Source organism: Malaclemys terrapin, chromosome 3 (genome assembly GCF_027887155.1).
Source record: "Malaclemys terrapin pileata isolate rMalTer1 chromosome 3, rMalTer1.hap1, whole genome shotgun sequence".
NCBI classification, from domain to species: domain Eukaryota; kingdom Metazoa; phylum Chordata; order Testudines; family Emydidae; genus Malaclemys; species Malaclemys terrapin.
The window spans coordinates 44,693,316-44,721,212 of NC_071507.1; the positions used below are offsets into that span (position 1 = coordinate 44,693,316).

The 27,897-nt window shown below is 41.9% G+C and overlaps 1 protein-coding gene across 2 annotated transcripts in view; it reads right to left on the bottom strand.

The window, feature by feature from the left end:
- Window positions 1-27,897, bottom strand: part of KCNK2 (potassium two pore domain channel subfamily K member 2) — a 201,821-nt gene that overhangs the window by 156,271 nt on the left and 17,653 nt on the right. For both annotated transcript variants that reach the window (XM_054022787.1, XM_054022786.1), the window contains exon 2: window positions 9,880-10,070. In XM_054022787.1, coding sequence (XP_053878762.1) covers window positions 9,880-9,913 — 34 coding nt within the window. In that variant the 5' untranslated portion in view covers window positions 9,914-10,070. The remainder of the gene's footprint in view (window positions 1-9,879; window positions 10,071-27,897) is intronic.

The window sequence follows — 27,897 nt, forward strand, 5'->3', positions numbered from 1 at the left end:
TCCCTCTTTTTACCTTCCCCTTTTTGTTGCCCTCCTGACTATTCCAGCCTGGCCCCAAGGAGATTGGTCTCTCTTCTACTAAGATGGAGGTCATCTAAAACTATACAGCTCTTTCTCCCCATAGAAGGTGAACCAATGTTCTACTAAGCCAAACCGTCCATCCAACGCTGTTTAGCTAGATAATGGTTCTCCTGCCGAATCTTCTGCCTTCCTTCATCCATGGAACGAAAGGATCTCAGCAATGATCTCTTGGACATGCTTCAGCAAACTCAGAATTGTTCTGAAGAAGAAATCTATTATTTGTGAGATAGCACTGACACTGCATTGCACAGTGATATGAACCATCATCAATGGATCCTTACCAGTCAACTTCAGAAGCCTACTGAATCTTAGAGTGACATCTTGTATCTTGACCCTGGGAAGATAGCACACTGTACTGTTGTCCACCTGTCCTTTGCATAATGTTCTTTCAATTCTTCTGGGTATTGAATCCCCAACAAGAATAGTATGTCTTCATTGGACAGTTGGAGAACTCTTTCGGGGCAAATTTGATTTCCTTACGGGTTGGGCCAAGCTGCCATCTACAGGTATGACCTGTGTATCTATTCATTCCCGTGACCAGCTGGATCTTGAGAGATATCTTCCACACTGAGGACCTGGTATCCTCCTGGAAATGTCTACCTGTACAGAATTCCTCTTTTCTTTGCTGGCCACTGCTGCCCATCCTTTTCTGTCTCCAGCTGCATAGAATGCCCCCATATTCTTTCCTCTGGTGGTTATGAACTGCCAGGCCTTCTCTGATATTTTCCTCTGTCCAACTCCGTAATGGTCTGCTCCTTTCTTCTTGATTATGCTCTGCAGGCAAGATAAGCTGGAGAATGCCTAGTTTGAAAACCCCACTGAGGCTTAGGCATGATCCAGGGTTCCAAACAGCTCATTAGCTGTGGAGCAGCATCAGGACTTAGGTGGCTTTGCCTATGCCTACCTCCAGAAACTTAAGTACCTACAGGGTTCAGCAGTAGTTGAGTGGTGGTTGTGAGATTTCATTAGCACCTAAATGTTGGTCTTAGGCACCTAAGTACCTTTGTGAATTTAGCCCTCAGTGCTTCCAGCTCCCAGTGGGGTAAAGAGAAAGGGGAGGAGAAACAGCGCTCCCACTGGAATGCTGCCCAGGACACAATAGTATGCATACCTATGTGCATTATGTTATTATGTCACCTTCATCTCATCTTCACATGAAGCAGAACAAGAATAAAATTCTGATCCCCATCACCACCCCACTCTCCCATCAAAGAAATATTACATTATTTTTGTATAACTCAGATATCATTAAACAGCAGTCCTTTTGTTTATTTACTATGCTTTTTTAGTGCACCAGGTAGTGTGTCAAAACACTAAGCAACTAATAAAAGGGCAAGATTACTTTTACCAAGTGTCCTTCCTTCTGCACGAGCCAAATAATCAAGAAGGAAGAAATAAATCATGCAGTGGAGGGATGCCAAAAAGGAAATTTGTCTTCCTATTACTCTGAGGTTTACCACACCATATTTAAATGTTTAAACAACAAGAAAGGTCACAGATAGTTTGCTGTCAGTGTGGTCCAGCTTCCATCTCTTTAAAGAGGCAGCCTTTATCAAAAAATGGGCCTTTTGGATGTAAAAATTCCTTTTTCCCCAACCCAGGTTAGTTATGACGGGAAGGAGAAGCAGTGATGCTGGAACTAGGGGTGCTGCCACACCCGTTGGCTTGAACTAGTAATAACACCAAATACATGGTTTCCATCATCAGCACCCCCACTATAAATAAAGTTCCAGCACCCCTGAGGAGAAGTGGTTAAATGACTATTCATTACATGAATAAAGAAATTAAACCAACATCTGGGTGCTTGCCGACATTGTTTAAGTGGATATGCTTTACAAATTATTTGCCCAACCTTAACACATACATTTTTGTTTGGGAGTTCTCTGCAAACAGCATTGCCAAATTATCAACATTTGCTATTCAAAATTATTAATAAATTTCTTCTGTATGTATTGGTCTGGAGGTCATTTGCAATTTGCAAATATCCGCAATTCATGTTGGTTTCCTTAGTTGCATAAGTCACATAACTTTGCTTCTATTCCTCAGTTAGGAAAAGAAACAGCAGAAATTGAATACACAGTTAGCACTGTGGTGGTTGACTGTGCAAATCCTTCAGTCAGGACAGAAGCAATATCATGTGACTTTCATAACTAACCAAAACTGTCCAAATTGTCAATTTTACATATATAGAAAAACATTTACCATCGGCAAGTATTTAGGAATTCAAGCTACAAGTTTCTTTTTGTACATAAGTATTCATGCTAGCAAAAGTTGAATGCTCAAATGTACATAGAAAATGACCATAAATAGGATGTAAATACAGTCAAATTAACTTTTTAAATTCAAATACTTAAAATATTGACACGGACACACCGTGCTGACTGCTAAAGTGAAACAGCCAATTTGAAATATAACGAGACAAATTGGGTGAGGGAATCTCTTTTATTGGACCAACTTCTGTAGGTGGAAGGGATAAGCTTTTGAGCTTCATAGAGCTCTTCCTCAGGTCTGCAGAAGGTAACCAGCGTGTCCAAGCTAAATATAAGGTGGGACAGATTGTTAAGCATAAGAAGTTCACACATGCTGAAGGAAACCACTTAAAATGAAATGGGCCATTAAAGTTTAGCAGGCAGTAGAGTGTTTTACAAAGCATTGTAACACGCCATAAAACCATTGTCTCTATTAAGTCCATGGTTTTGTGTCCAGCAGAGTTATGAATTTAAGTTCCCAGGCTCATCTTTTGAAAGGGTTGTGCAGGTTTCTTTTGACAGCTAAGATTAAGGGATCAGAGATGGAGTGACTGCTTTGTGAAAAGTTTCGTCACAGGGTGATACTGTTTTTGTCTTATCATTTTACTGTGAGAGTTCATTTGAGAGTACAGTCTGGTTTCCCCACACAGTTGTTGTTCGGGCATTTGATCCACTGGATGAGGTATAATACAGGTTGTGATGGGCATGTGTAGGACCCATGCATCTTTAAAGGCATATTGTGCAGCTTATTGATCATTGTAGCAGTGGAGATATATCTGAAGGATTTGCATCGGTTGTTCTAGCAAGATCTAGTGCTGCTTTGAGTTGGTGTGTCCTGGTCTGTGAGGAGTTTGCTTCTGATCATGAGCATGGCAGGGTCGGGGGAGGGGGAGAGCTTGAAGGTCAGAAGAGGGCTACGTGAAAGATTTCTCGCAAGATGTGGTCCCCAACAAGTATGTGTTCAAGGATACTCCACACAGATTCCAGTGTGGGGTGGCAGGTGACAACTAGGGGTGTGCAAGTGGGGTTCCCTCGCTGAAGCAGAATTGAAGCAAATTCTTCTGGGGTATCTTTCCCTGATGCCACTTCTCTGGTTTGGCGCCCTTGTTTAGTGAAGGCAGTTTTAAGGCTGTATCCTTGACTTTCTCTTTGGAGCAAATTCTGTGCTATCCGGCTGTTGATAACAGATTTCTTGGTGTGTCTGGGGTGATTGTTGATCTGTGGAGGTAAGTGATCAGTGGGTTTCTTGGGTAGAGCCATTTTATGGACTTTATTGTTGAAGCTGATGGTGATGTCCTGCTGATGCTGGTGTGGGAGTATTCTAGAGAAAGTTTGATAAATGGAGAGTGGTTGAAATTGTGGTGGAAATCTATGAGGGAGTTTAATTCATCTGTCCAGAGGATGGAAATATCATCGAGGTATATCGTTGGATTTGTGGTGCGTTTTCCCAGAAATTCTCTCTTGTCGTGGTCCACGAAGAGGCTGGCATATTGGGGTGCCAGTCTAGTACCCTTGGCTATTCCCATGGTGCAGGCAAAGTGTTTGTTGTTGAATGTAAAGCTGGTGTGGGTGACAATGAAATGGATGAGTTTGGTGAAGTATTTGAGGTGGATTTCCAAGCATTATTCATTATCTTGTAGGTATTTAAGCCAGACTACAATGTTGTCATAGTTAGAGATGTTGGTGTATATGGAGTTGACGTCCATGGTGGCAAGGATGGTGTTCTGGGGGAGCTAGTTAATGATGCAGAGTTTCTGGAGGAAGTCATTAGTGTCTTGGAGAAAACTGTCCCTTTGCATGGTGACTGTCTTTGAGGATGGTTTCTAGGAGTCCTGATATTCCTTCAGTAACAGTGCCATACCTGAACATGATGTGTCTGCCTGTATTCCCTTGTTTGTTTATCTTGGGAAGCATGCAATTTGAAATCTAGTAATTTTAAAAGTTTTTATGTACCATCCCTGCCTCAGAATCCCCTGGCCAATTTGGGGAGGGGACTTTAAGTGTTTTTTTGTGAAGATCCACACAAACTGGGCAACTTGGACACTGACCAACTAACTAACTATGGTGAGAGTGGCGGAAGGATGGTCTAGTGGAAAGGGAACTGAACTGTGAATTCAGGAGCCCTGCATCCAATCTCCAGTTCAGCCACAGAGTTCCTGTGTCTCCTTGGCCAAGTTACTTAGCCTATGCCTCAGTTCCCCATTCTGAAAAATAGGGATAATGCTTACCTACCTTATAGAGGTGTAGCAGGGATAATATTCATTAATTATTGTTAGGCATTCAGATAATGGACAGATGGGGGCCATATAAGCATATAGGCCTGGATCCACAAAAGGAACTTAGGTGTCTAGGGGGGAAAAGAGAATCACATGTACAACATTGCAATTCACAAAGCCCGATTTAGGCACCTAGGCTCCTATATAATTAATGAGGAGGGATGTGATTAACAAAGCCAGCACACTAAGCGGGGAGTCATCCATGCTAGCCAATGGGAGATGCCATCAAGAAGGGCAATGTCTCTCATGCGAATAGGCAAGTCCCAGGTGCAGGGAGGCTCCTATCTCTGCTCGTGAGCCATGGAAGTGGAGGAAGATAGGCAGAGAAGCACCTAAGTCGCATTTGGGTTCCAATCCAGTAAGCATGCTCAGAGGCTGCCTAACTGCACACAAAACAGCCTGGAGAGATGGGAGGAAAAGGCAGTCCTCCCTTCTAACCTTTAACCCAGTGGTTAGAGCACTCGCCCAGGACGTGAGCTAACACCAGTTCAAGTCCCGCCTCGGCCTGATTAGAAGAGATTTGAACAGGGGTCTCCCACCTCTCAGGTGAGACTCCTAACCTCTGGCCTATGGGATATTTTAACATGGGGCTCCCTCACTCTCTCCTATTGAAGTTACTCCACTTTAATTATATAATTAAATATTAATTGGGCCAGAGGAAGAGACTGACACCATAGCCTAGTGGTTAGGGCACTCCCCTGGGAGGTAGGAGACCACTGTTTACATCTCTTCTCCTCATCAGCCAGAGGGAGAACACAAACTGATGGTCTACAACATCCTGGTTGAATGTGCTAACTACTGGGCCAAAGGTTCTAAGGGAGGTCATCTTCCTCTCTGGCCCCACCCTGGCTGTTTTGTGTATTCAAGGAGGCCATCTCTGAGCACGCTTACCGGACCAGGCACCACATGCAAGACAAGCAGATGAACACTTATCTTCCTCTGGTTCATGGACACCTCTGAAGCTTAGGGGAGGAGATAGGCAACTGGACACCTAGAGCGAGGCAGCAGCATGCATGCTCAGGGGAAAGAACTTAAGCACCTGGGGAACTTTTACTGCAAAACCTTCAGTGCCAAGTGAGTTTAAGTGCCTATAGAGTTAGGTGGTAGGTGAATAGCACGTTTGTGGATTACAGTGACACCTAAAAGACACCTTTAGATACCTAAGTAGCTTTGTGGTTCCATTATTGGGCATATAGCTGTGTGGAAAGTGCTACCTGGCTGTCACAATAGCAATAACAGACGGCAATGGTTTTCAAATGTTTTCATACTATCGATCACTTCTTAAGACTAAGGTCTTTGTAGATCACATCCCCTTCCAATCGTCTACTCCTTCCCTCCAGTAGTCATGGTAACTGATTTCATTAAGACAGTATTAAACAGGACAAGACAAAAATAAATTCACATTAATATGATGCTGCTTAGCTCTCTCGCCCTCATTTTCTATCTACATTGTTTATTTCTTCTCCCTAGGTATAGGACTTCACACTTGGTAAGACTGAATTTCTACTTATTGCCTGGTGCACACATTGCTCCAGTCTCACCAGGTCTCTTTGTAGTTTGTCTGTCCTGTGCATTTGCTACCTTCCCAAATTTCACATCAGTCACAATCTTCACCACAGTTGAGTCTGCACCAAAAGAAACACTGGGCCATGAGACACGACACAAATCATAGGCTAGGTCTACACTGGGGGGGCAATCGATTTAAGATACACAAATTCAGCTACGTGAATAGCGTAGCTGAATTTGACGTATCCTATTCGACTTACCCCGCTGTGAGGACGGCGGCAAATTGACCGCTGCGGCTCTCCCGTCGACAGCGCTTACTCCTCCTGACGAGGTGGGAGTACGCGCGTCAATTCGGGGATCGATTTATCCGTCTAGATGAGATGCGATAAATTGATCCCCGAGAGATTGATTTCTACCCGCCGATCCGGGCGGGTAGTGTAGACTAGCCCATATAGGCTGCGCCCAAGTGTAAACAGCTTCTGAAACAACGTCTTGAGCTGACCTACAGCTGCAGGAAACATCATTGCTTGAAGGAACATAAGGTACAAGAGTTTAGTACAACCTGTCTGGTGAGACCACTGACCTAAGGCACTGTTTGAACGACTGCCAGTCCTGCAGATGTTTTAAACAACTGGAACTTGAAAGTGCTGCTGTGGGAAACCCTCCAATTCTTTTATCTTTCCATTTCAAACATGACACTGTTTTAAAGCACCTAGAATTTCCAATTGGCTTCCTATTTTTTTATTCCCCTTTACACACTTCCATCTCAGCCTCTCAGGTATGTTTGGAAAATGAAGTCCTGGTAGTGCTATTTGGGGTAACAGGATGTTTACTAGATTGTAATATTTCCTCTGTTAACCTAGCCTCTCTAATTTTATATTATGGCTTTACTGGCAATGTCTATTCTGTGAGTACACAAATAGCAACATGGCTATGCAGTCAGAGTAAAGCCCTATTAGAGATTACTTTAAAAACAAATACTGCCTGCTCTGAATGACCCTTAGGCATGATGTTATTATTCACAAGACCGGGTTTTGCTCCACTGTCCATGGCCAAAATGTCCCCTAGCCCTTCTGTTGTACTGTGCATCAGTCAGCTTCTGCTAGGCCCCCCCAGAGTTTGACGCATTTCACTAGTGCAGTAGGACTACAATTTGAGAAGGATGAAAGTTTAATATAAACTAAAGATACGTTTATTAATACACTGTAAATATAGCACTCGAATGCTACAGGGTTTCTGGGGAAATCAGCTCACACTCCCTCTACTGCATTCACTTGCTTTAACAGCTTTATTGACAATAAGCAGCATGATGGCCTTCATTAAGGGCGGGGGAGGGAGGGAAAGAAATCACATCCATCACAAAGAACTGATCACTTCAGAATGAGATAGCAATCTCATTCCAGAATTTACATGGCTCAACTGCTGTTTGCTTCAGGATGTGTATAAATCCCACTAAATCTATCTAATAATGGACACAAGTTGCCAATAATATCACTATTGAGCATTCAAATTTTCAGAGGTTAAAACTGATGCATCAATCTTAAGTCTTTCAGTTGCACTTGAAGTATTGCAGCTTGCAAGGTAGAATTCACCACAGGCATCCATGAGCCACAGAACTGAATGCACGGCAGATAAAATTAATCCCTCCTGTCTCCCAAAATAGTTAACACAGGTTTTATTCAAGGAACTAATTTGGGTTTTGAGGCTAGGAGGGGACTCCACTGACCCAGCCTGGTCCTGCTTCAGCAAAGCACATGCTGAACTTCTCTCCAAGGAGGTTGCAAGGCATTCCTCCCTTATGAAGGTAACCCGGCCACTGGATCTTTTTAAATGCTGTCCCAGCAGTTCCCCCTACTGCAGGCCAACTCTAACGCTGCTTTCTGCACCAGTCTACTGGGACCTGATGCAGAACACAGGTTCAAACCATGCCCTGTAACACTAATGTCAAAACAGCCTGGGTGCCAACTTGGTTTGACCACCTTCCACAAAAGGATGAATTATTCTCAGTATGAAGATTTGAGAATTAACTGTTAGCTTCTGAATTTGTTTCCTGTAGTTGGTTAATGCCACAGCCCTAATATAATTTTACAGACAGAAGGGGCCAAATCTATGTGTGACATTTCCTTTGACACAGGGAATGAGCCCATAGGTAGTTCTTTCCTTTCTTTTTATGTGGGAGGTTCTCTTTTAACTAAGGAAGCTGAGATTTCAGACTAACCACAACACCTGCTGTGAAGTTATGTTCATCATATAAATACATAGTCACACCTTTTATTAAATGCAGATTGTGTAATAACTCTATGGCTGTGTTCCATTATGAGGTTGAATGTTAACATAATAACTAGTGTTATGTCAAATGATGGCTGCATGTACATGTAATAAGGCTGTGTACTAAATATTCTGAGAACCAGATTCTGGCACCCTTACTGATGTTGAATAGCACCTTCCTCTGAAAGCAGGCTTAGTGCTCTGCTTGAATTCTAGTGTAGGTAATTGCATTCTGCCTACCTAAGTGCTCCCTGTGGTTTCACAAAAGTATTCTTCATATTTTGTGCTGGACTGACGTGTAATGTTGTTGTGGGCTGTTAAACAGCTGCCATACTTCATGCAGATTTTGGGTGAAATTATGAGCGGGGGATCACTGGAGATATTATTCAAGATACATTTAACATTTACTTAATATTTAATTAGTATTGAAAATTAAAATATTTCTCATTTTATTTTTCTCCCAAAGTTTCAAGACTATGTTATAAGATAGTGACTTGCAAATTATTAAACAAGTTTTCTGTTCAAAGGAGACAGTACCCATTATTCTCTAATATCACATTGACTTCCCATGGGGTGGGGAAGTAAGAAATAAAATACGGGGAAATCACCCAGAGTTATATTTAATTCCAACATTTACAGCCAAGTTTCATATCTTAAAAATAGGTTTATGTAAAGGAATAATTAACAAAAGCTTAAGTTAAATCCTGTGAATGATAGCCCTTATTTTTATTATAGTGCCAAGTATTTGAGAAGATTTTAGCATAACCCAGCATGCAAAAGAAAGATGAATCCTACTTCTGTTTCAGAAATACCAAATTATGAACAATAATCCAAAAAAATTGCGAATGAAAACATTTACATTCAAGAATTAGCTTCCATAGATTGGCATTAAGAGCTTATTCCTGAAAGGTGATGGGCTCCAGCCCGGATTCAGGGAATCACTTAAGAATGTGCTTAGTTTTAAGTTCAATACATATTTGACTTAAGTAGGACTACTAAGTACTAATGTGTTCAAAGAAAAGCAAGCACTTAAAGAGTTTTGCTGGGTCAAAGTGTTCAGCATATTTCAGGATTGAGCCCTAAATAGATATTGAAGTGTATGTGTACTTCAAGATATATCACTGGGGTATATTAGATCAGCTCAAACTTTGTAAATGATAACTGAAGACAAATTATAGAGAAATTAGTGGATTTGCTTAAGTTTTCTCATCTGAATACAGGGAAAGTTAAAGATGTATACACATAATTTGTCCATTAAATAATGGAGTTACGTATAAACCTTAAATTAAGATTTTAGTTTCAAAAGAAACCTGATAAAAATATTATCCGTTTATTTGGATTTGGCAGGTAAATTGAAAGCCATTGAACTGTAGCTTCAAGATAGAAATTAGTTCACCTGATCCACCATGTCAAGTTCCAGAATCTGATCAGACATTCAGAATTACAATATCACCAAAATTATGCAATATGGGCTATTTGTCTATAGTAATGATACTTACAGTAGAAGTTATGTCTTCTTTGTGGGTTCCTCATTTGGTGATGTAATTTCCAGAAGTCACCATCTTTTTGTTCTTAGATACAGCAGTTCCTCCATGGTTCCTTTTAAGTACTGTTTGGAACAAGCTGTTTTCTCATAGTATATTTCCTCAAGTGCACGTAAATTCTGTGCTTGGATTTCCTGTCCAAAACACTGAAGTGTATACAAGAGTCAGTCAGTCATCAGGAATAAAAAGTACATAGCATGTATATGGCATTTTACATCTTCAAAGCACTTTACAAATGGTAGCTGATTTCATCATTTACTTTTTGTTCACTTTCCTCCTGAACAAAATCACTGAGAGTCCCTTAGTAGATTGAACACCCAAACCATAAATGGTCCAGAAGATTTTAAAAGGCCAGAAATTCTTTATGGTGAATGAAGAGTTCAAAATCATTAGTCCTATTTATTCTGTCTCTCCAGAATATGTACCATTCATGAACAAAACATGTACATGCAGTAGGTCATGTAACCGCTACCGTAATAATATCCCACCTATATTTTAGAGGCCCACCATGCTTTGAAGTACATAAGGTTTCTATTCTTTAAAAAGACAAGTTATTTTTAATCTCATGGGCTTGCTAAGCGCAGGCTTTTCATGCTTGTAGTAACATTCCTGGAATCCATTAATGTGAACTGATTGAGAAATTAACCAGTCCTCATAGGATTTGATTTTATTGTTCCTTATTACATTTTAATCAATGGGAGAAAAAAAAGTTACTAAAATTTTATTCCAACTTCAAACATATTGTAAATATCCAAGAATTACTTAAAGGAAAAAAATCTCTCTTAGGTTGCACACTGCTTTTTGCAATGCTCAGAAGTCATAGATTTGAAGCATATTATGTTTATGTAAGTTCCAGGGAAAGAGAGAATATATGCCAGAGAGTTAAGAAAACAAGTTGCTCTGGTACACTGAACCTACAGAAACTGGTCTGTGTCATTATATCAGACTAAAACCTGTAGAAACATAATTGCCATAGTAAAGTCATAACAAAATACAGCTGAGCAGCACTATTTTAGGTAATGTGGTGATCTAGTAGTAATACAATCTGTTTTGGAATTTCTAGGCTTATATTAGATTTTTGAACATCTGGTTTTAATAGGTTAATATGTGATAATATTCATTATACACTATTTTCCAATACAATTTCACAATGCAGACATCCATCTACAATAAAGGCAACTTTGCAATAAAAGAAAATTTGTTTTGATGTATTCATTATTTTGTGACTTTCAACTGTGACCATACATTTCCTTGTGCCTAGTCTGCAATCCCTAGTGTATGTTTGCATACTCTGGATTTGGCAAAAATAATCTGGAAGCTTTGCCCACCATTTAAATCTACTATTGGGCCCAATCCTGTTCTCACTGAATTCTAAGGGAGTTATGCCATAGATTTCTAAGGGAAATAGTTTGGTCCCAGTTCTTCTGAACAGAGCCACACACAGTAAGCTTTAGAGCAGGGGTGGGCAAACTATGGCCCGTGGGCTGGATCTGGCCCACGAGCCATTTTAAGCCAGCCCGCGAGCTCCTGTTGGGGAGCGGGGTCTGGGGCTTGCCCCACTCCACCGCACCAGCCAGGGCACAGGGGCCACACCACAGGGCTCCCGGAAGCAATGGCATGGCCCTGCTCTGGCTCCTAAGTGCTCCAATGGCCCTCTCCAGCGCTCCAACAGGAACTGCAGGGGCCGTGCCTGAGGACAGGGCAGCGTGCAGAGCCATCTGGCAGCCCCTCCGCGTAGGAGCCGGAGAAGGGACATGCTGTTGCTTCCAGGAGCCGCTTGAGGTAAGTGCCGCTTGGAGTCTGCACCCCTGAGCCTCTCCCTGCACCCCAAACCCCAGCCCTGATCCCCCTCCTGCCTGCCAAACCCCTCAATACCAGCACGGAGCACCCTCCTGTACCCCAAACCTCTCATCCCCAGCCCCACCCCAGAGCCCGCACCTCCAGCTGGAGTCTGCACCCCAACCTCCTGCCCCAGCCTGGAGCCCCCTCCCACACCCTTAACTCCTCATTTCTGGCTGCATCCCAGAGTCTGCACCCCCAACCAGAGCCCTCACCCCCTCCCGCCCCACAACCCCAATTTTGTGAGCATTCATGGCCCACCATACAATTTCTATTCCCAGATGTGGCCCTCCAGCCAAAAAGTTTGCCCATCCCTGCTTTATAGCAAAATATTGTGTCACTGAGCAACAGTATAATATTCTGTTTGTGGACTATCTTTATGCTGTCTTTTGTTGTGGTAATGTGCCCATTGCTAAGTCAGTCTGATTAGCGTTCAAGCATTTCCACCTCTAGTGATTTTGAGTCTTGTGATATTTGATGTTTTTCTTAACACCTCAACTCTTGGAGTAAGGTAAATGCACAAGGCTGGGAAAGAAAAACATGAATCCCAAAGTCTCAGAACCAAATAAAGAGCTCCTAACAATTTCTTTTACTCGTGAATTTTAAACAAAATCATGATTTGGGGGCCCTGACTAATGATTTTTGAACAGTTGGGGTTGGTAATATGGGTTTTAAATATTGTGTGTGTGTGTGTGTGTGTGTGTGTGTGAGAGAGAGACTGTGTAAGTCAATATTATTGTAAGAATTGCCATGTTATTTGTTAGTAATTCTGTGAAATAAGTAGCTCTGTAAGTGAAAGATGTTAATCTATTTTCTTCTCCTTTAAACAGAGCAGCCCAAATCTTGTTACAGACACAGCTGCCATTTTGTGTTTCAGTTCAGATACAGAATGTCACTTTGCCCTCACTTACTGTGAAATAAAGGTAAACTAGGCTGAAGAGGCATTTTGCTCTTTCTGTGGAACACAAATATTTTAAAGGCTGCCACTGAAGCGGCAATAAGAATCTGTCCCATAAGAAACCACACATCAGGACTTTTATAAATAAGTAAAGATATTATTGGACCTGAAATAGATACTATAATAGTGTAGCTTAGCATCTGCAATGCTTCTGTAATGCATGTTGCAATTCAGAGGTATAAATTATGAATTGCTTTTCATAGGACATGTTTTTGTGCTCTAATTCTGCATGGGACCCTTGACTTGTTTGTTTATAAGTGAAATGTTTCACCTGGACTATTATAGTTTCTTTATTGAAACAATCAAATAAATTTCACTACTAGATATACATATACAGGGCCTGCTAGTTAGGCACAGAACTTTGCACATTGCATGTCTCATTTCGGTGAGCAAGTGCCACAAGTATGTGTGTGAATCTGGTACCTGTGAATTTGAGAACCAATTCCAATTAGTAATGTATGGAACAAATCAGATGGAATAACCGGATCATCACTTGCTATGAATCAGGAGTAACTCCACTGATGTTAGTGGAGTCTCACTGGTGTAAAAATCAGTTTGAGAGGAGAATCAGGCTCTGTGATGACTAATTAACCACATTTTCTTGAAACTTCAGGAAATGCAAATTTCACTCAGAGAACATGTCCTAGGAATCAGAGCAGACCCAACTCTTTTTATTTAAGACAGAGAGTATAAATCCTGTTTTAAGTGCCAAACAACATAACCTTAACTCTAGCATTGCCATGACTATCATAAAACTTTCTTTAAAATCCCAGATTATCAGGAAAACTGGTAAAATAGCTCTCCCCACATTGCAGCAACACTGCTCTTTTCAGCTTGATCCTTTCCTTCCTTCTCCCTCAACCCTATCCTGCCCTCAGCAGCCCTCTAGTCTCCTCTTTAGATAGCAGTTGGCCCCAGAAGTCATCAATGTCAAACACAACCATTAGAGCAAAAAGTAACGGGTTCCATATGTTTGTCACACTTTATGAAACAGTTCTGCTTAGGTTTGTTTTCTGTTGGTTTCTAATGTTTACTTTATGTTCATCTGTGGTTTTTCCAGTGTCCTTTACAATTTGTGCATGTGTATTTTCTGCAAGTAGGAAACATTTGTTTGGATCTAGTTTATCAACACTGAAACCCTTAAAACGTCAGAGAGATCACCACAACATTTTTTCCTTTTCCATAATGAGACAAAGTAAGTTGATTTGCAATTCCTTTATGCTGTTTCCCTTTTTGACTACATCTTAGGATGGGAAAATATGGTGACCTATTTGCTCAAAGTGTGACATCCACACTCTGTTGTACTAGGTGTGTTAGGAATAAATGAGTCGGTGTTATTGAACTGTTTTAGTATTAATGGCCCTCTTTGCTGTCCTCTACCTTTAGACTACTTATGTTTCTCAGCAAACAACCAGAGAAATAGATAAAACAAAATACTCTTGCTGGAAGGTTGCAACATAACACTATTTTATTTCTAAGAATTCAAAAACACACAAGAAACCAAAAATAAACCAGACATACAAAGCAGGCTGCTCCCTAAAATAGAGAGGCACAAGTTACTCCACCTTACTGTAGACTGGCTGTCTGCAAAGTGACTGCTCCCAGACCCAGGCTTTGCTACAGAGCTCCCTAGCCTGCAAGCAGGACTAAGGAACCCCCTGTCTCTTAAGCAACCGCCATCTCTTAAAGCTATAGATTGCAATTCCAACACAGTTCAGACTTTCTAGGGCTTTAAAGACATATATATGCTAAATATTTGTTTTTTAAATTATATCCTCTTTGTGCCTTGACTTTTTAAATTCATGGACCTGTTTTATGCTATGTTAGGTTAATTTTAATATTGTTTCTCTCGGTATTTTCAGGTATGTTTTGTTAGTAGAATCTTCTCAGTCCTCCCAGAGTACAATATCTTGTAAATGGTTTCTGTTCACCTTCAGTGTTACAGTAGGTCTGCAGAACCATATTGGTTTCAGCTGTTGACACTGGTGGCCCTAGACATAAGAAACTATTTATGCAGCTGGATCTCTTTGTTTTCACTTAAAGAACCTCAAGAGAAAACCCCCTACAGGAACTGGAGATGTGAATTTTAGCTGCAAAATATTTTTTTAAAGTAATATACTTTGGGCACATGTATTAGCAAGAAAACAGTTATACAATAGGAGGCTAATATAGTACAAAGGCATAATTTTATTGTTTGTGGGCATTCAAAGAAAATGAAAGGTGACAAATTCAAAACTGGTCAAAGGAAATACCAAAGGGGGATGTTGAAGCAAAAACTTACCAAGATTCATAGAGAAATTGGACACTGATATGAAAAACAAGAATATCCAGAGCTGTTATAGTTAGTGCTAACAAAGTAGGTCTATATAGACATACACAGGGAAATAAAACCTCATATATCAATGCTTAAGTAAATCTCTATTAGGATTTAGAATGAGACGTTTAAGGAGGAGGAAAGATTATCCCACATCTGTCTGTTGTGGGGTTTCTAAGGCCTTAGTCTGAAGCACTATTTGAGACAAGATGCTGGACTATGGGTCTGAGTATAGCAATTGGTATGTTTCAAAGTCTTCAGTATAGACTCACTGCAGGCAATACCTTAGTTACGAACAATGAAAGAGATACAGTATTCTTGACCGTTGGTCCTGCTTTGAGCAGGGGGTTGGACCAGATGAACTCCTGCGGTCTCTTTAACCCTAATCTTCTATGATTCTATGTTCCACAAAATTGTTGCTATTTCCACTGTTTTGACTGGATTTGAGACCAAAACAAATGTCAAAATATTGGAATTTTACACAGGATGGAAACTGCAGCTTTCAACTAGCTACACAAATAACAGGCATAGTGATATTAAGCAATTTGCCCAAGGTCACATATGAAATCTTTGGCTGGGGCAGGAATTAAATGCAGATCTCCTAAGTACTAGTCCAGTGCCTTTCTTTCTCCCAGTGTTGAAAAGAGAGCTGTTATCTAGACTCAATGTGACATAGTTTAGGTATGTTGTACTGTATGCAGGGCTAGCTCTGGCTTTTTGGCCGCCCCAAGCGCAAAAAAAAAAAAAAAAAGGTGATCTGTGCGCTGGAGCATGGGTGCAGGGGGAGGGAGCGGGTGGGAGAGAGAGAGAAGGGGCAGCCAGGGCTACAGTGGGGGGCTGCCACGCGGCCCCTCCCACCGCACCGTGCGTCGCCTGCCGAGAGGGCTCCGCTCCGGTTGGCGGGGAGGGAAGGACAAGGACTGCCCTGCCAGGCTTGCTGCAGGGCGCTCCCGTCCTCTGCGCTGCCACCCCCTACAGGGCGGCCGGAGCGGAACAAAAAAAAAAAAAGCGTCCGTGCCACCCTAGGATTGGGCGGAATGCCGCCTCGTTCAATCTACCACCCTAAGCACCAGCTTGCTCGGTTGGTGCCTGGAGCCGGCCCTGACTGTATGTAGATACTATACTTTCATATGGAATTACTTTGATAATGCCTAACCTAATTATGTATTAGTGAAGCTGAATCACCATTGGGGGGCTGAGAGAGGTTATGTGAATACAGTCAAAATTAATCAGAACTTCAAATACTGATTTCAATTTTCAGCATAGCTTAGCTGCTAGAATTCATAAGATGTATTGATCAGGAGCTTAAAGAATTTAGCATGTTTTAAAATTAGTGTTGCAAAGAGGTTGCTATGCTAAGAAAGGTTAATGAATTGTACTTTGCCTCAAAGGAATAATACAACAAATGTAGACAGCAAATGAATCTTTTAGGAATTGTAGTGGATATCATGACATGCTCCTAAATACTAAGTAGGGAAAAATGGGAAGATATCAACCACATTCCTGAGCGCTTATTGATTGTGAAATACTCTGTGTGTGTAAGCTTCTATACATCAAGCATAGGTATCAGAAGAGATTTTTCAATTATTTTTAAATGAACTCACGGGAAATTAGAATCCAACAACCAACTTTGTCAGTTACTAATGCAGAAAGACAACTGTATTCTGGAATAAGAAAGGCCATACTGGTCCATCTAGCCCAGTTTCTTGTCTTCCAACAGTGGCCAGTGCCAGGTGCCCCAGAGGGAATGAACAGAACAGGTAATCATCAAGTGATCCATTCCCTGCTTCTGGCAAACAGAGACTAGGGACACCATTCCTGCCCATCCTGGCTAATAGCCATTGATGGACTTATTCTCTGTTAATTTATGTAGTTCTTTTTTGAACCCTGTTATGGTCTTGGCCTTCACAACATCCTCTGGCAAGAAGTTCTACAGGTTGACACTGCGTTGTGTGACGAAACACTTCCTTTTATTTGTTTTAAACCTGCTGCCTGTTAATTTCATTTCGTGACCCCTAAGTCTTGTGTTATGAGGAGGAGTAAACAACACTTCCTTATCTACTTTCTCTATATCACTCATGATTTTATAGACCCCAATCATATTTCCCCTTGGCCGTCTCTTTTCCAAGCTGAAAAGTCCCAGTTTTATTAATCTCTCCTCATATGGAAGCCTTTCCATACCCCTAATCATTTTTGTCGTCCTTTCCTGAACATTTTTCCAATTCCAAGATATGTTTTTTTAAGATGGGGTGACCACATCTGCACACAGTATTCAAGATGTGGCCATACCATGGATTTATATAGAGGCAACATGATATTTTCTGTCCTATTATCTATCCCTTTCTTAATTATTTTCAGCATTCTGTTCACTTTTTTGACTGCTGCTGCACATTGAGTGGATGTTTTCAGAGAACTATCCACAGTGACTCCACGATATCTTTCTTGAGTGGTAATATCTAATTTAGACTCCATCATTTTATATGTATAGTTGGAATTATGCTTTCCAATGTGTATTACTTTGCATTTATCAACATGAAATTTCATCTGCCATTTTGTTGCCCAGTCACCCAGTTTTGAGTCTTTTGTGACTCTTCGCAGTCTGCCTGGGTCTTAACTATCTGTAGTAATTTTGCATCATCTGCAAATTTTGCCACCCCACTGTTTACCCCTTTTTCCAGATCATTTATGAATAGGACGAATAGGACTGGTCCCAGAGCAGACCCCCGAGGGACACCACTATTTACCTCTCTCCATTCTGAGAGCTGACCATTTATACCTACCCTTTGTTTCCTATCTTTTAACCAGTTACTAGTCCATAAGAGCACCTTCCCTCTTATCCCGTGGCAGCTTACTTTGCATAAGAGCCTTTGGTGAGGGATCTTGTCAAAGGCTTTTTGAAAATGTAAGTCACTATATCCACTGGATCCCCTTAGTCCACATGCTTGTTGACCCCCTCAAAGAATTCTAGTAGATTAGTGAGGCATGATTTCTCTTTATTAAACCACGTTGACTCTTCCTCAACAAATTATGTTCATCTATATATCTAACAATATTGTTCTTTATTATAGTTTCAACCAGTTTGCCCAGTACTGAAGTCAGGTTTAAAGTCCTGTAATTGCTGGGATCACCTCTGAAGCCCTTTTTAAAAATTGGCATCACATTAGCTATCCTCCAGTCATCTGGTGCAGAATCTGATTTAAATGATCGGTTACAGACTAGAGTGAGTGGTTCTGCAATTTCACATTTGAGTTCCTTCAGAAGTCTTGAGCAAATATCATCTGGTCCTGGTGACTTATTGCTGTTTAATTTATCAATTTGTTCCAAAGCCTCCTCTAATGATACTTTAATCTGTCACCTAAAACGAATGGCTCAGTTTCGGAATCTCCCTCATATCCTCAGCCGTGAAGATCGATGCAAAGAATTCATTTAGTTTCTCCACAATGGCCTTATCGTCCTTGAGTGCTGCTTTGGCACCTCGATTGTCCAGTGGCCCCAGGTTGTTTAGCAGGCTTCCTGCTTCTGATGTACTTAAAGTAATAGCAATTTTGAGTCTTTGGCCAACTGTTCCTCATTCTTTTTTGGCCTTTCTAATTGTATGTTTACACTTTATTTGCCAGTGTTTATGCTCCTATTTTCCTCACTAGGATTTAACTTCCACTTTTTAAAAGGCTGCCTTTTTGCCTCTCACTGCTTCTGTTACTTTGTTGTTTAGCCACAGTGGCTCTTTTTTGGTTCTCTTACTATGGTTTTTAATTTGGGGTATACATTTAAAGTTGAGCCTCTATTATGGTGTCTTTAAAAAGTTTCCACGCAACTTGCAGAGATTTCACTTTTGGCGCTGTACCCTTTAATTTCTGTTTAACTAACCTCCTCATTTTTGTGTAGTTCCCCTTTCTGAAATTAAATGCTACAGTGTTGGGCCGCTGTGGTGTTTTTCCTGCCACAGGGATATTAAATTTAATTACATTATGGTCACTATTACAAAGCGGTCCAGCTATATTCACCTCTTGGACCAGATCTTGTGCTCCACTTAGGACTAAATCAATATATAATTATAGCAGCATTAATGTACATTTCAGCTTTATGGGGAGGGAAGGGGGGAGAAAGTTTTTGTCTGATGGGCAGTATGCTCTTGACTTCCTAAACCAGGCAGCAAGAAAGCAGCAGATGTGCCTCATGGTGGAAGCCTCTTTATGTAGTTAAAAGGGCCAGATTTAAAAAAAAGGTAGTTAGGTGACTAGTGGGATTTTCAAAAGCATGGGTGAAGTTAGACATCTATGTGCTTTTGAAATACCAAATACCTTTTTAAAAAATAAATAAGTCTAATCTTAGTGATAGAACTAGATTGGGATAATATCACTGGAAAAAAAAATAAAGTTAAGAGGTAATTTGAGCCCCAAAAGATTGGCCAGCCATAAGGTAAAAAAAGGGAGCCATGTCACTACTTTAAGTTGTCATAAAATATTTTGGAGCTCACAAATTTTTCTAACTAGTCTATCTCAAATTCATCAGTGGATTTTCATTTATTTTTTGCACTCTAATTCTTTCCAGTGTTGATAATTTGGGTGGGGGGAAATGTTACAAAAAATGGAAGGAAAAATTAAATTAAACTCCATCGCGCTTTGAAACTGTCCTGAATTTAAGCAAGTTTTGAAAAAGGAAAGTATCAAAAAAGAGGAAAAAAAAAAATTATGCACAGGCTTATTTCCCCCCAAGCTATTTTGTGGCAGTCAGTGGCAGAAAAGGAAAATAGGGCAAACAAAAATCAAAATTTTGCAACACATTTAAAAACACAAAACATTTGCAAGATTTGAAATAAACAAAATAGAAACAGGTTTTTTTAAACAAACAGCTCTACTCAGACAGTAGAATCTAGAACCAAAATCCACTGGAGCCAACTCATCTTCTAGTTTCAGTCCAGACTAAAACCAACTGTGGGTCCCCTTAATGATCATCCAGGTATTGATACATCCAGCCCTTTCTATGAAGAGAGTTTCAGTTAAAAATACATTTGTAGAATTCATTCATAAAATGAATTTCATTAAGCCCAGTTGCCATAACAATACACTGGGACAGTTACCCATGCTCAGGATGTCTAATACATGAAATTCTGATTAACAGATCCTCAGTATGAAATGGAGGAACCCATTCACCTCAGTGAGCCTTGCGGAAACAAACTGTAGTGGGTGGACAACTCATCCCTATACCCAATTCACAGAGCTTCTCCAAAATAATTCGTAGAGCATATCTTTTAGAAGAAATCCAAATCTTGATTGTTAAATTGTTCCAATGGTTGATTACTCACCTTTAAAAATGTATGCCTTACTTCCAGTCTGAAAACTTATTATAGCTACCACTCCTTTTTTTTTTTAATATTGATTCCCAAGGGGTCCAAAACCTCAACTCTTCTGCAGGCAAACCTTTTATTGCAGTCAGTGGGAGTTTTGCCTGAATAAATCTTCAGTAGGACTTTGTTTGGTCTATGTGCTGGATTGGATGATGCAATAAATCTGGTCACAAACGGTAAGTCGCATGAACTCATATTGCTTTTAAGGAGAACAGTATCTTTTAGGACAGTTACCTGAAATTATTCCCCATTCATTCAGTGTTTGTTTTGAACCATTTTGGTACTCCTCAGTCCATCTACTAGAAGTATAAAAACATAAAACAAACAAAAAAAATCTTAGCAGCTTTCCTGTTTGAAGGAGGGGTGGAAAAACACATTACCTACTGTTGTTCTTTGAGAGGTTGTACATGTACATTCTCTGACAACATCCATGTACAGTGGAATTTTCTCTCTCAGTGGTACCCTTCAAGGCAGCTCACATGCCGTTGCCATCATGCCCTATTGAGTGCTGGTATGAGAAGATGGAGCAGACCCCAAACCTCCCCTTAGTTTCTTCATCTGAGACAGACTCCATCACAGAAGGGAAGGTGGGTGGGGTGTGGAATAGACATGTTCAACATCTCAAAGAACAAGTTGTGGAAAGGTAGGTAAACTCCTTTTCTTCAAGTGATTGAAGTTACCATTCCACTCTGGTAACTCGCAAGCAGATTAATATGGAGGCGGGCTCCAAGTCTACCTTAACAGTGATTGTAGAATAACCCGTCCAAAACTGTCCTCATTTCTGAACTGATGGAAATGGCACAAATGAGCAGCAAATGTCTGAACTGACAAACAGGTTGCTGCTTTACAAATGTCTCAAATAGGTACTTGCACCAGGAACGCTGATGAAGTTATCTGTGCTCTAGTCAAAATAAGCCAATACTCTAGAAGGAGGCATGACATTATCTAAGTGGTTGTACTCATGAATGCGAGAGGAAATCCTCTGAATGGAAGCCAGTTTACCTTTCGACCTGTCTGCAATTGTGACAGTTAACTGAACTCAGACTCTAAAGAATCTGGTGAGGTTCAAGTTGAAGGCCAACTCTCTCCCTTCACATCCAAATAAATGAAGCGTCTGCTCATCTGGATACATGTGAGGCTTCGGAGGGGAAAGAGTTGACAAATAAGTGGCCTAGTTAATGTAGAAATCAGAAACCACCTTTGTCCAGGTTCTCCACATCTTTCTAAACAAGTCTCTCCTATTTCAAACTTGTAAGTAAATAGCCAGGCAAGGCGTGTTAGTTTTCCTTTTGTTTTCTCAACTTGTAAATGTACCTTTTACTAGTGTTTATCTCTGTTTGCTGTACTTTGAACCTGAGGCTAGAGGGGGGTCCTCTGAGCTCTTTAAGTTTGATTACCCTGTACAGTTATTTTCCATACTGATTTTACAGAGATGATTTTTACCTTTTCTTTAATTAAGTCTTCTTTTTAAGAACCTGATTGATTTTTTCCCTTGTTTTTAAGATCCAAGGGGGTTGGATCTGTATTCACCAGGAGTTGGTGGAAGGAAGGAGGGGGAATGGTTCATTTCTCCCTGCTTTAAGATCCAAGGGGGTTGGATCTGTATTCACCAGGAGTTGGTGGAAGGAAGGAGGGGGAATAGTTCATTTCTCCCTGCTTTAAGATCCAAGGGGGTTGGATCTGTATTCACCAGGGAATTGGTGAAGAGTTTCTCAAGGCTTCCCAGGGAAGGGAATCCACTTGGGAATGGTGACAGCGGACCAGATCTAAGCTGGTAGTTAAGCTTAGAAGTTTTCATGCAGGCCCCCACATTTGTACCCTAAAGTTCAGAGTGCGGAAGCAGCCTTGACAGTAACCATGCAGAAATTTATTTTCTTCAGGTATTTTTTTAACCCTCTTAGATCTAAAATAGGTCTGAGATCACCTTGTGCTCTGGGAATAAGGAAATAGCAGGAATAAAAACCCTTTTCCTAAGGAACTTCCTCAATGGCTCCTTCTAGAAGGAGAGATTGGATCTCTTGCTGGTCTCATGAGAGTGATCCCTGAAGAGGTATGGGAAAGAGGCGATGAAAAACAAATTGAAGGGAACATCCCAGATTCACTGTACTTAGAACCCAACTGATGTGATGTGAGTACATACATGAAAAAAGTGTGAATAGATGTTTGGCAGAGATATGGGTAGGAACAAATTGGTCTGCAATATTGGTATGTGATCCTTGACAAACCCAACAAAATGCAAGTTTAGACTGGGCTGTTGGTTCAGAAGAACCTGGTGTTGCAGATGATGAGGGGGGGCATGGGGCAGCGGTTGCCTCCTGTAATTCCTGCCCCTTTTCCTTGGGGGCAGAGATACAAAGTTCTGATACCCGTGAGCCTGCTGGGGCCAGAACTGCTTCCTCTTTGTAACCGATATGTAGATTCCAAGCAACTTCAGTGTTGCCCTGGAATGTTTTAAGACTATGCAGCCTATCGTCCATGTTTTCCAAAAAGGAGACTCCCCCCTCAAAGGACAAATCCTGCATGGTCTGCTATACTTCAGGAGGGAGGCCAGAAGACTGCTGCCACAGATATCTCCTCATAGATATGGCAGATACCATGGAACAAGCTGTGTTATTCCTTGACATTAGCAAAGCTTTTGATACCATCTCCCACAGTATTCTTGCCACCAAGTTAAAGAAGTATGCGCTGGATGAATGGACTGTAAGGTGGATAGAAAGCTGGTTAGAATGTCGGGCTCAACGGGTAGTGATCAATGTCTCCATGTCTAGTTGGCAGCTGGTTTCAAGCGGAGTGCCCAAAGTGTCGGTCCTGGGGCCGGTTTTGTTTAATAACTTTATTAATAATCTGGAGGATGGTGTGGACTGCACTCTCAGCAAGTTTGCAGATGACACTAAACTAGGAGGCGTGGTAGATACACTAGAGGGTAGGGATTGGATACAGAGGGACCTAGACAAATTAGAGGAGTGGGCCAAAAAAAACCTGATGAGGTTCAACAAGGACAAGTGCAGAGTCCTGCACTTAGGACGGAAGAATCCCATGCACTGCTACAGACTAGGGACCGAATGGCTAGGTAGCAGTTCTGCAGAAAAGGACCTAAGGGTCACAGTGGACAAGAAGCTGGATATGAGTCAACAGTGTGCTCTTGTTGCCAAGAAGGTTAAACAGCATTTTGGGCTGTATAAGTAGGGGCATTGCCAGCAGATCGAGGAATGTGATTGTTCCCCTTTATTCGACATTGGTGAGGCCTCATCTGGAATACCGTGTCCAGTTTTGGGCCCCACACTACAAGAAGGATGTGGAAAAATTGGAAAGAGTCCAGTGGAGGGCAACAAATATGATTAGGTGTTTGGAGCACATGACTTATGAAGAGAGGCTGAGGGAACTGGGATTGTTTAGTCCCCAGAAGAGAAGAATGAGGGGGGATTTGATAGCAGCCTTCAACTACCTGAAGGGGGGGTTCCAAAGAGGATGGAACTTGGCTGTTCTCAGTGGTGGCAGATGACAGAACAAGGAGCAATGGTCTCAAGTTGCAGTGGGGGAGGTCCAGGTTGGATATTAGGAAACACTATTTCACTAGGAGGGTGGTGAAGCACTGGAATGCGTTACCTAGGGAGGTGGTGGAGTCTCCTTCCTTGGAGGTTTTTAAGGCCCGGCTTGACAAAGCCCTGGCTGGGATGATTTAGTTGGGAATTGGTCCTGCTTTGAGTGGGGGTTGGACTAGATGACCTCTTGAGGTCCCTTCCAACCCTGATAATCTGAGTCTACCACACCCAAGCTGTCCTGGAGAGTTGTCCTTGCCACGAGCTTGCCCTCCTCTAAAATCAGCATGAACTCACGTCTCGAGTCGGTCTTTCTCGGGAGGTGTACTGTATGCTGATGGTGCCACACTCAGAGGGTACTCTCTGAACCTGATGGCTCCACTGGAGGACAAAGGGCCACCCCCATAAGGAGACACTTAAGTCTCACTGCTCTCTTTTTTAAAGGAAGGCTTAAGCCCTCTACAAAAGTGTGACACTTGTCACCGATATGGAGCTCCTCCAAACATTTTAGGCAGTTAGGATGTGGGTCACTGACTGACACATGACCAGCAGGACTTGAACCCCAGAGATTGAGGTATGCCTCCAGCACAAAGTCCAGGTACCACGAATCAAATTTGGTCCAAAAAGGACTTATAATGTACAGTTAGTGATAGGCTTCAGTTTATCTAACGAACGACTAGCTGCTAAATGACAAACCAGACTATATACAAAAAGAGTGAGGGAAATAAACTTGCGACTTCTTTATTTAGCATTTGCATATTCGCCGAGCCAAGCAATAGCATTCTTAGTGGCGAAGTGGAGTTCTCAGAGCCCGCCTCTAAATTTGGCTAGCGGGCACTCCTCGACAACACATATCATTGTTTGATCTGTGCTGCAGCTTGGATTGGCTCGAAAACCCCAACAGTGCTGATTGGCTGCACAGAGGCCTTGCCCAGTTTGGAATCAGTTAAGAAGGGCCCACTGACAATGTCGCAAAGCGTGAAGCATGGGTAGTAGGGTCTGTGACGGGAACTGATTGGTGTTTGATGTTAAGCATCAGTCTTCCCACCACAAGGATTCCACTGTCATGTCCTGCCATGAAAGAAGCATAGCTGGTGGGCTAAAAATAGTGATAGCAAGCCTGGGAGCACTCCAACAGTAATCACTCGTGGCAAGAAGAAACTGAGGGGAGTTGGGAGAGGCTCCATCCTTATACCAGCATGCAGTGACACACAACGGCAGAGGGCAATTGAGCCACACTATCAGAGAGGTAGCCGTGTTAGTCTGAATCTGTAAAAAGCAACAGAGGGTCCTGTGGCACCTTTGAGACTAACAAGAAGTATTGGGAGCATAAGCTTTCGTGGGTAAGAACCTCACTTCTTCAGATGCAAGTAATGGAAATCTCCAGAGGCAGGTATAAATCAGTGTGGAGATAACGAGGTTAGTTCAATCAGGGAGGGTGAGGTGCTCTGCTAGCAGTTGAGGTGTGAACACCAAGGGAGGAGAAACTGCTTCTGTAGCTGGATAGCCATTCACAGTCTTTGTTTAATCCTGATCTGATGGTGTCAAATTTGCAAATGAACTGGAGCTCAGCAGTTTCTCTTTGGAGTCTGGTCCTGAAGTTTTTTTTGCTGTGAGATGGCTACCTTAACATCTGCTATTGTGTGGCCAGGGAGGTTGAAGTGTTCTCCTACGGGTTTTTGTATATTGCCATTCCTGATATCTGACTTGTGTCTATTTATCCTCTTGCGTAGTGACTGTCTAGTTTGGCCAATGTACATAGCAGAGGGGCATTGCTGGCATATATAACATTGGTGGACGTGCAGGTGAATGAGCCGGCGATGTTGTAGCTGATCTGGTTAGGTCCTGTGATGGTGTTGCTGGTGTAGATATGTGGGCAGAGTTGGCATCGAAGTTTGTTGCATGGGTTGGTTCCTGAGTTAGAGTTGTTATGGTGCGGTGCCCACCATCAACCTCAGCCTGGACCAATCTACACGGGAGGTCCACTTCCTAGACACCACCGTACAAATAAGCGATGGCCACATTACCACCACCCTATACCAAAAACCCACCGACCGCTACGCCTACCTTCATGCCTCCAGCTTCCACCCCGGTCACACCACACGATCCATCGTCTACAGCCAAGCACTGAGGTACAATCGCATCTGCTCCAACCCCTCAGACAGAGATCAACACCTACAAGATCTTCACCAAGCATTCTCAAAACTACGATACCACACAAGGAAATAAAGAAACAAATCAACAGAGCCAGACATGTACCCAGAAGCCTCCTGCTACAAGACAGGCCCAGAAGAGAAACCAACAGAACTCCACTGGCCATCACCTACAGTCCTCAGCTTAAACCTCTAACGCATCATCAGTGATCTACAACCCATCCTGGACAATGATCCCTCACTTTCACAGACCTTGGGAGGCAGGCCAGTCCTCGCCCACAGACAACCTGCCAACCTTAAGCATATTCTCACCAGCAACCACGCACCGCACCATAACTCTAACTCAGGAACCAACCCATGCAACAAACCTCGATGCCAACTCTGCCCACATATCTACACCAGCAATACCATCACAGGACCTAACCAGATCAGCTACAACATCACCGGCTCATTCACCTGCACGTCCACCAATGTTATATATGCCATCATATGCCAGCAATGCCCCTTTGCTATGTACATTGGCCAAACTGGACAGTTACTACGCAAGAGGATAAATGGACACAAGTCAGATATCAGGAATGGCACTATACAAAAACCTGTAGGAGAACACTTCAACCTCCCTGGCCACACAATAGCAGATGTAAAGGTATCCATTTTACAGCAAAAAAACTTCAGGACCAGACTCCAAAGAGAAACTGCTGAGCTCCAGTTCATTTGGAAATTTGACACCATCAGATCAGGATTAAACAAGGACTGTGAATGGCTATCCAACTACAGAAGCAGTTTCTCCTCCCTTGGTGTTCTCACCTCAACTGCTAGCAAAGCACCTCACCCTCCCTGATTGAACTGACCTCGTTATCTCCACACTGATTTATACCTGCCTCTGCAGATTTCCATTACTTGCAGCTGAAGAAGTGAGGTTCTGAGCCACACTGACAGGTACCGCTCAGTGAAGAAGTTCTCTGACAACTGCGCATGAGTCATGCTCACAGCTACAGTGGAATAAACATGTGCAATCACTCAAGGAATAATAATTGTTCCCCCAACAACTTGTAGTGAAGAATCCCCTAGGAGATGTTCCCGAGACAGAGCAATAGCAATGATCTTTAGCTCCAGAAAATAAGTTGTCTAATTTACATAATTATAAACATTAAAACTAAACTGACAGCGACACATATGGCATCAGGAAAACATTGGCACAACAACACCAAAAATCAAATACAATTCAGAGTCCTTCTCATTCAGAAGATAGAATCACTGGGGTGTAGGGGGGAGAAGTCACTGTTTGCTCACTCTCCAGGAGTAAAAGCCTATTTAAAACTTATTTCAGGTATTAAACGGTTATAATTGATTCTGGGAGTACATAAAGGCAGATCTGATGATTAAGGAAAGGCTATTTTTACTAGACATTTGTTAGAGCAGAACCACACTATCAGGGAATAATACAGTATATGGCAGAAATGTGCTGTAATGTCCAAGCTCTTTGCTATGCTCAGCCAAAACCTGACTGGCTAAATCAAACACGGTCCTAAATTTCTTCCAGTTCCTCAGTCAGGGAGCCTCCTCCCCTGTCCCATCCTGTAACCATCCAAACCTGTCCTCCTAAGGCAAGCCAGCCTCCAGCTAGGTGCAGACGAATAGACGCCACTTCTAAAGGCTTGTCAACATGGGCATACTCAGGAAAGTGAATCAAAATTAACTAATCCCTTCCAAAATGAATTAAGATAAAACTGAATTAAGGCCACTTTAATTCTAAATGAGAGGATCCACACAGGGAAAAATGCAATTGAATCCACTTTCAATTCACACTTTTAGTTAATTTG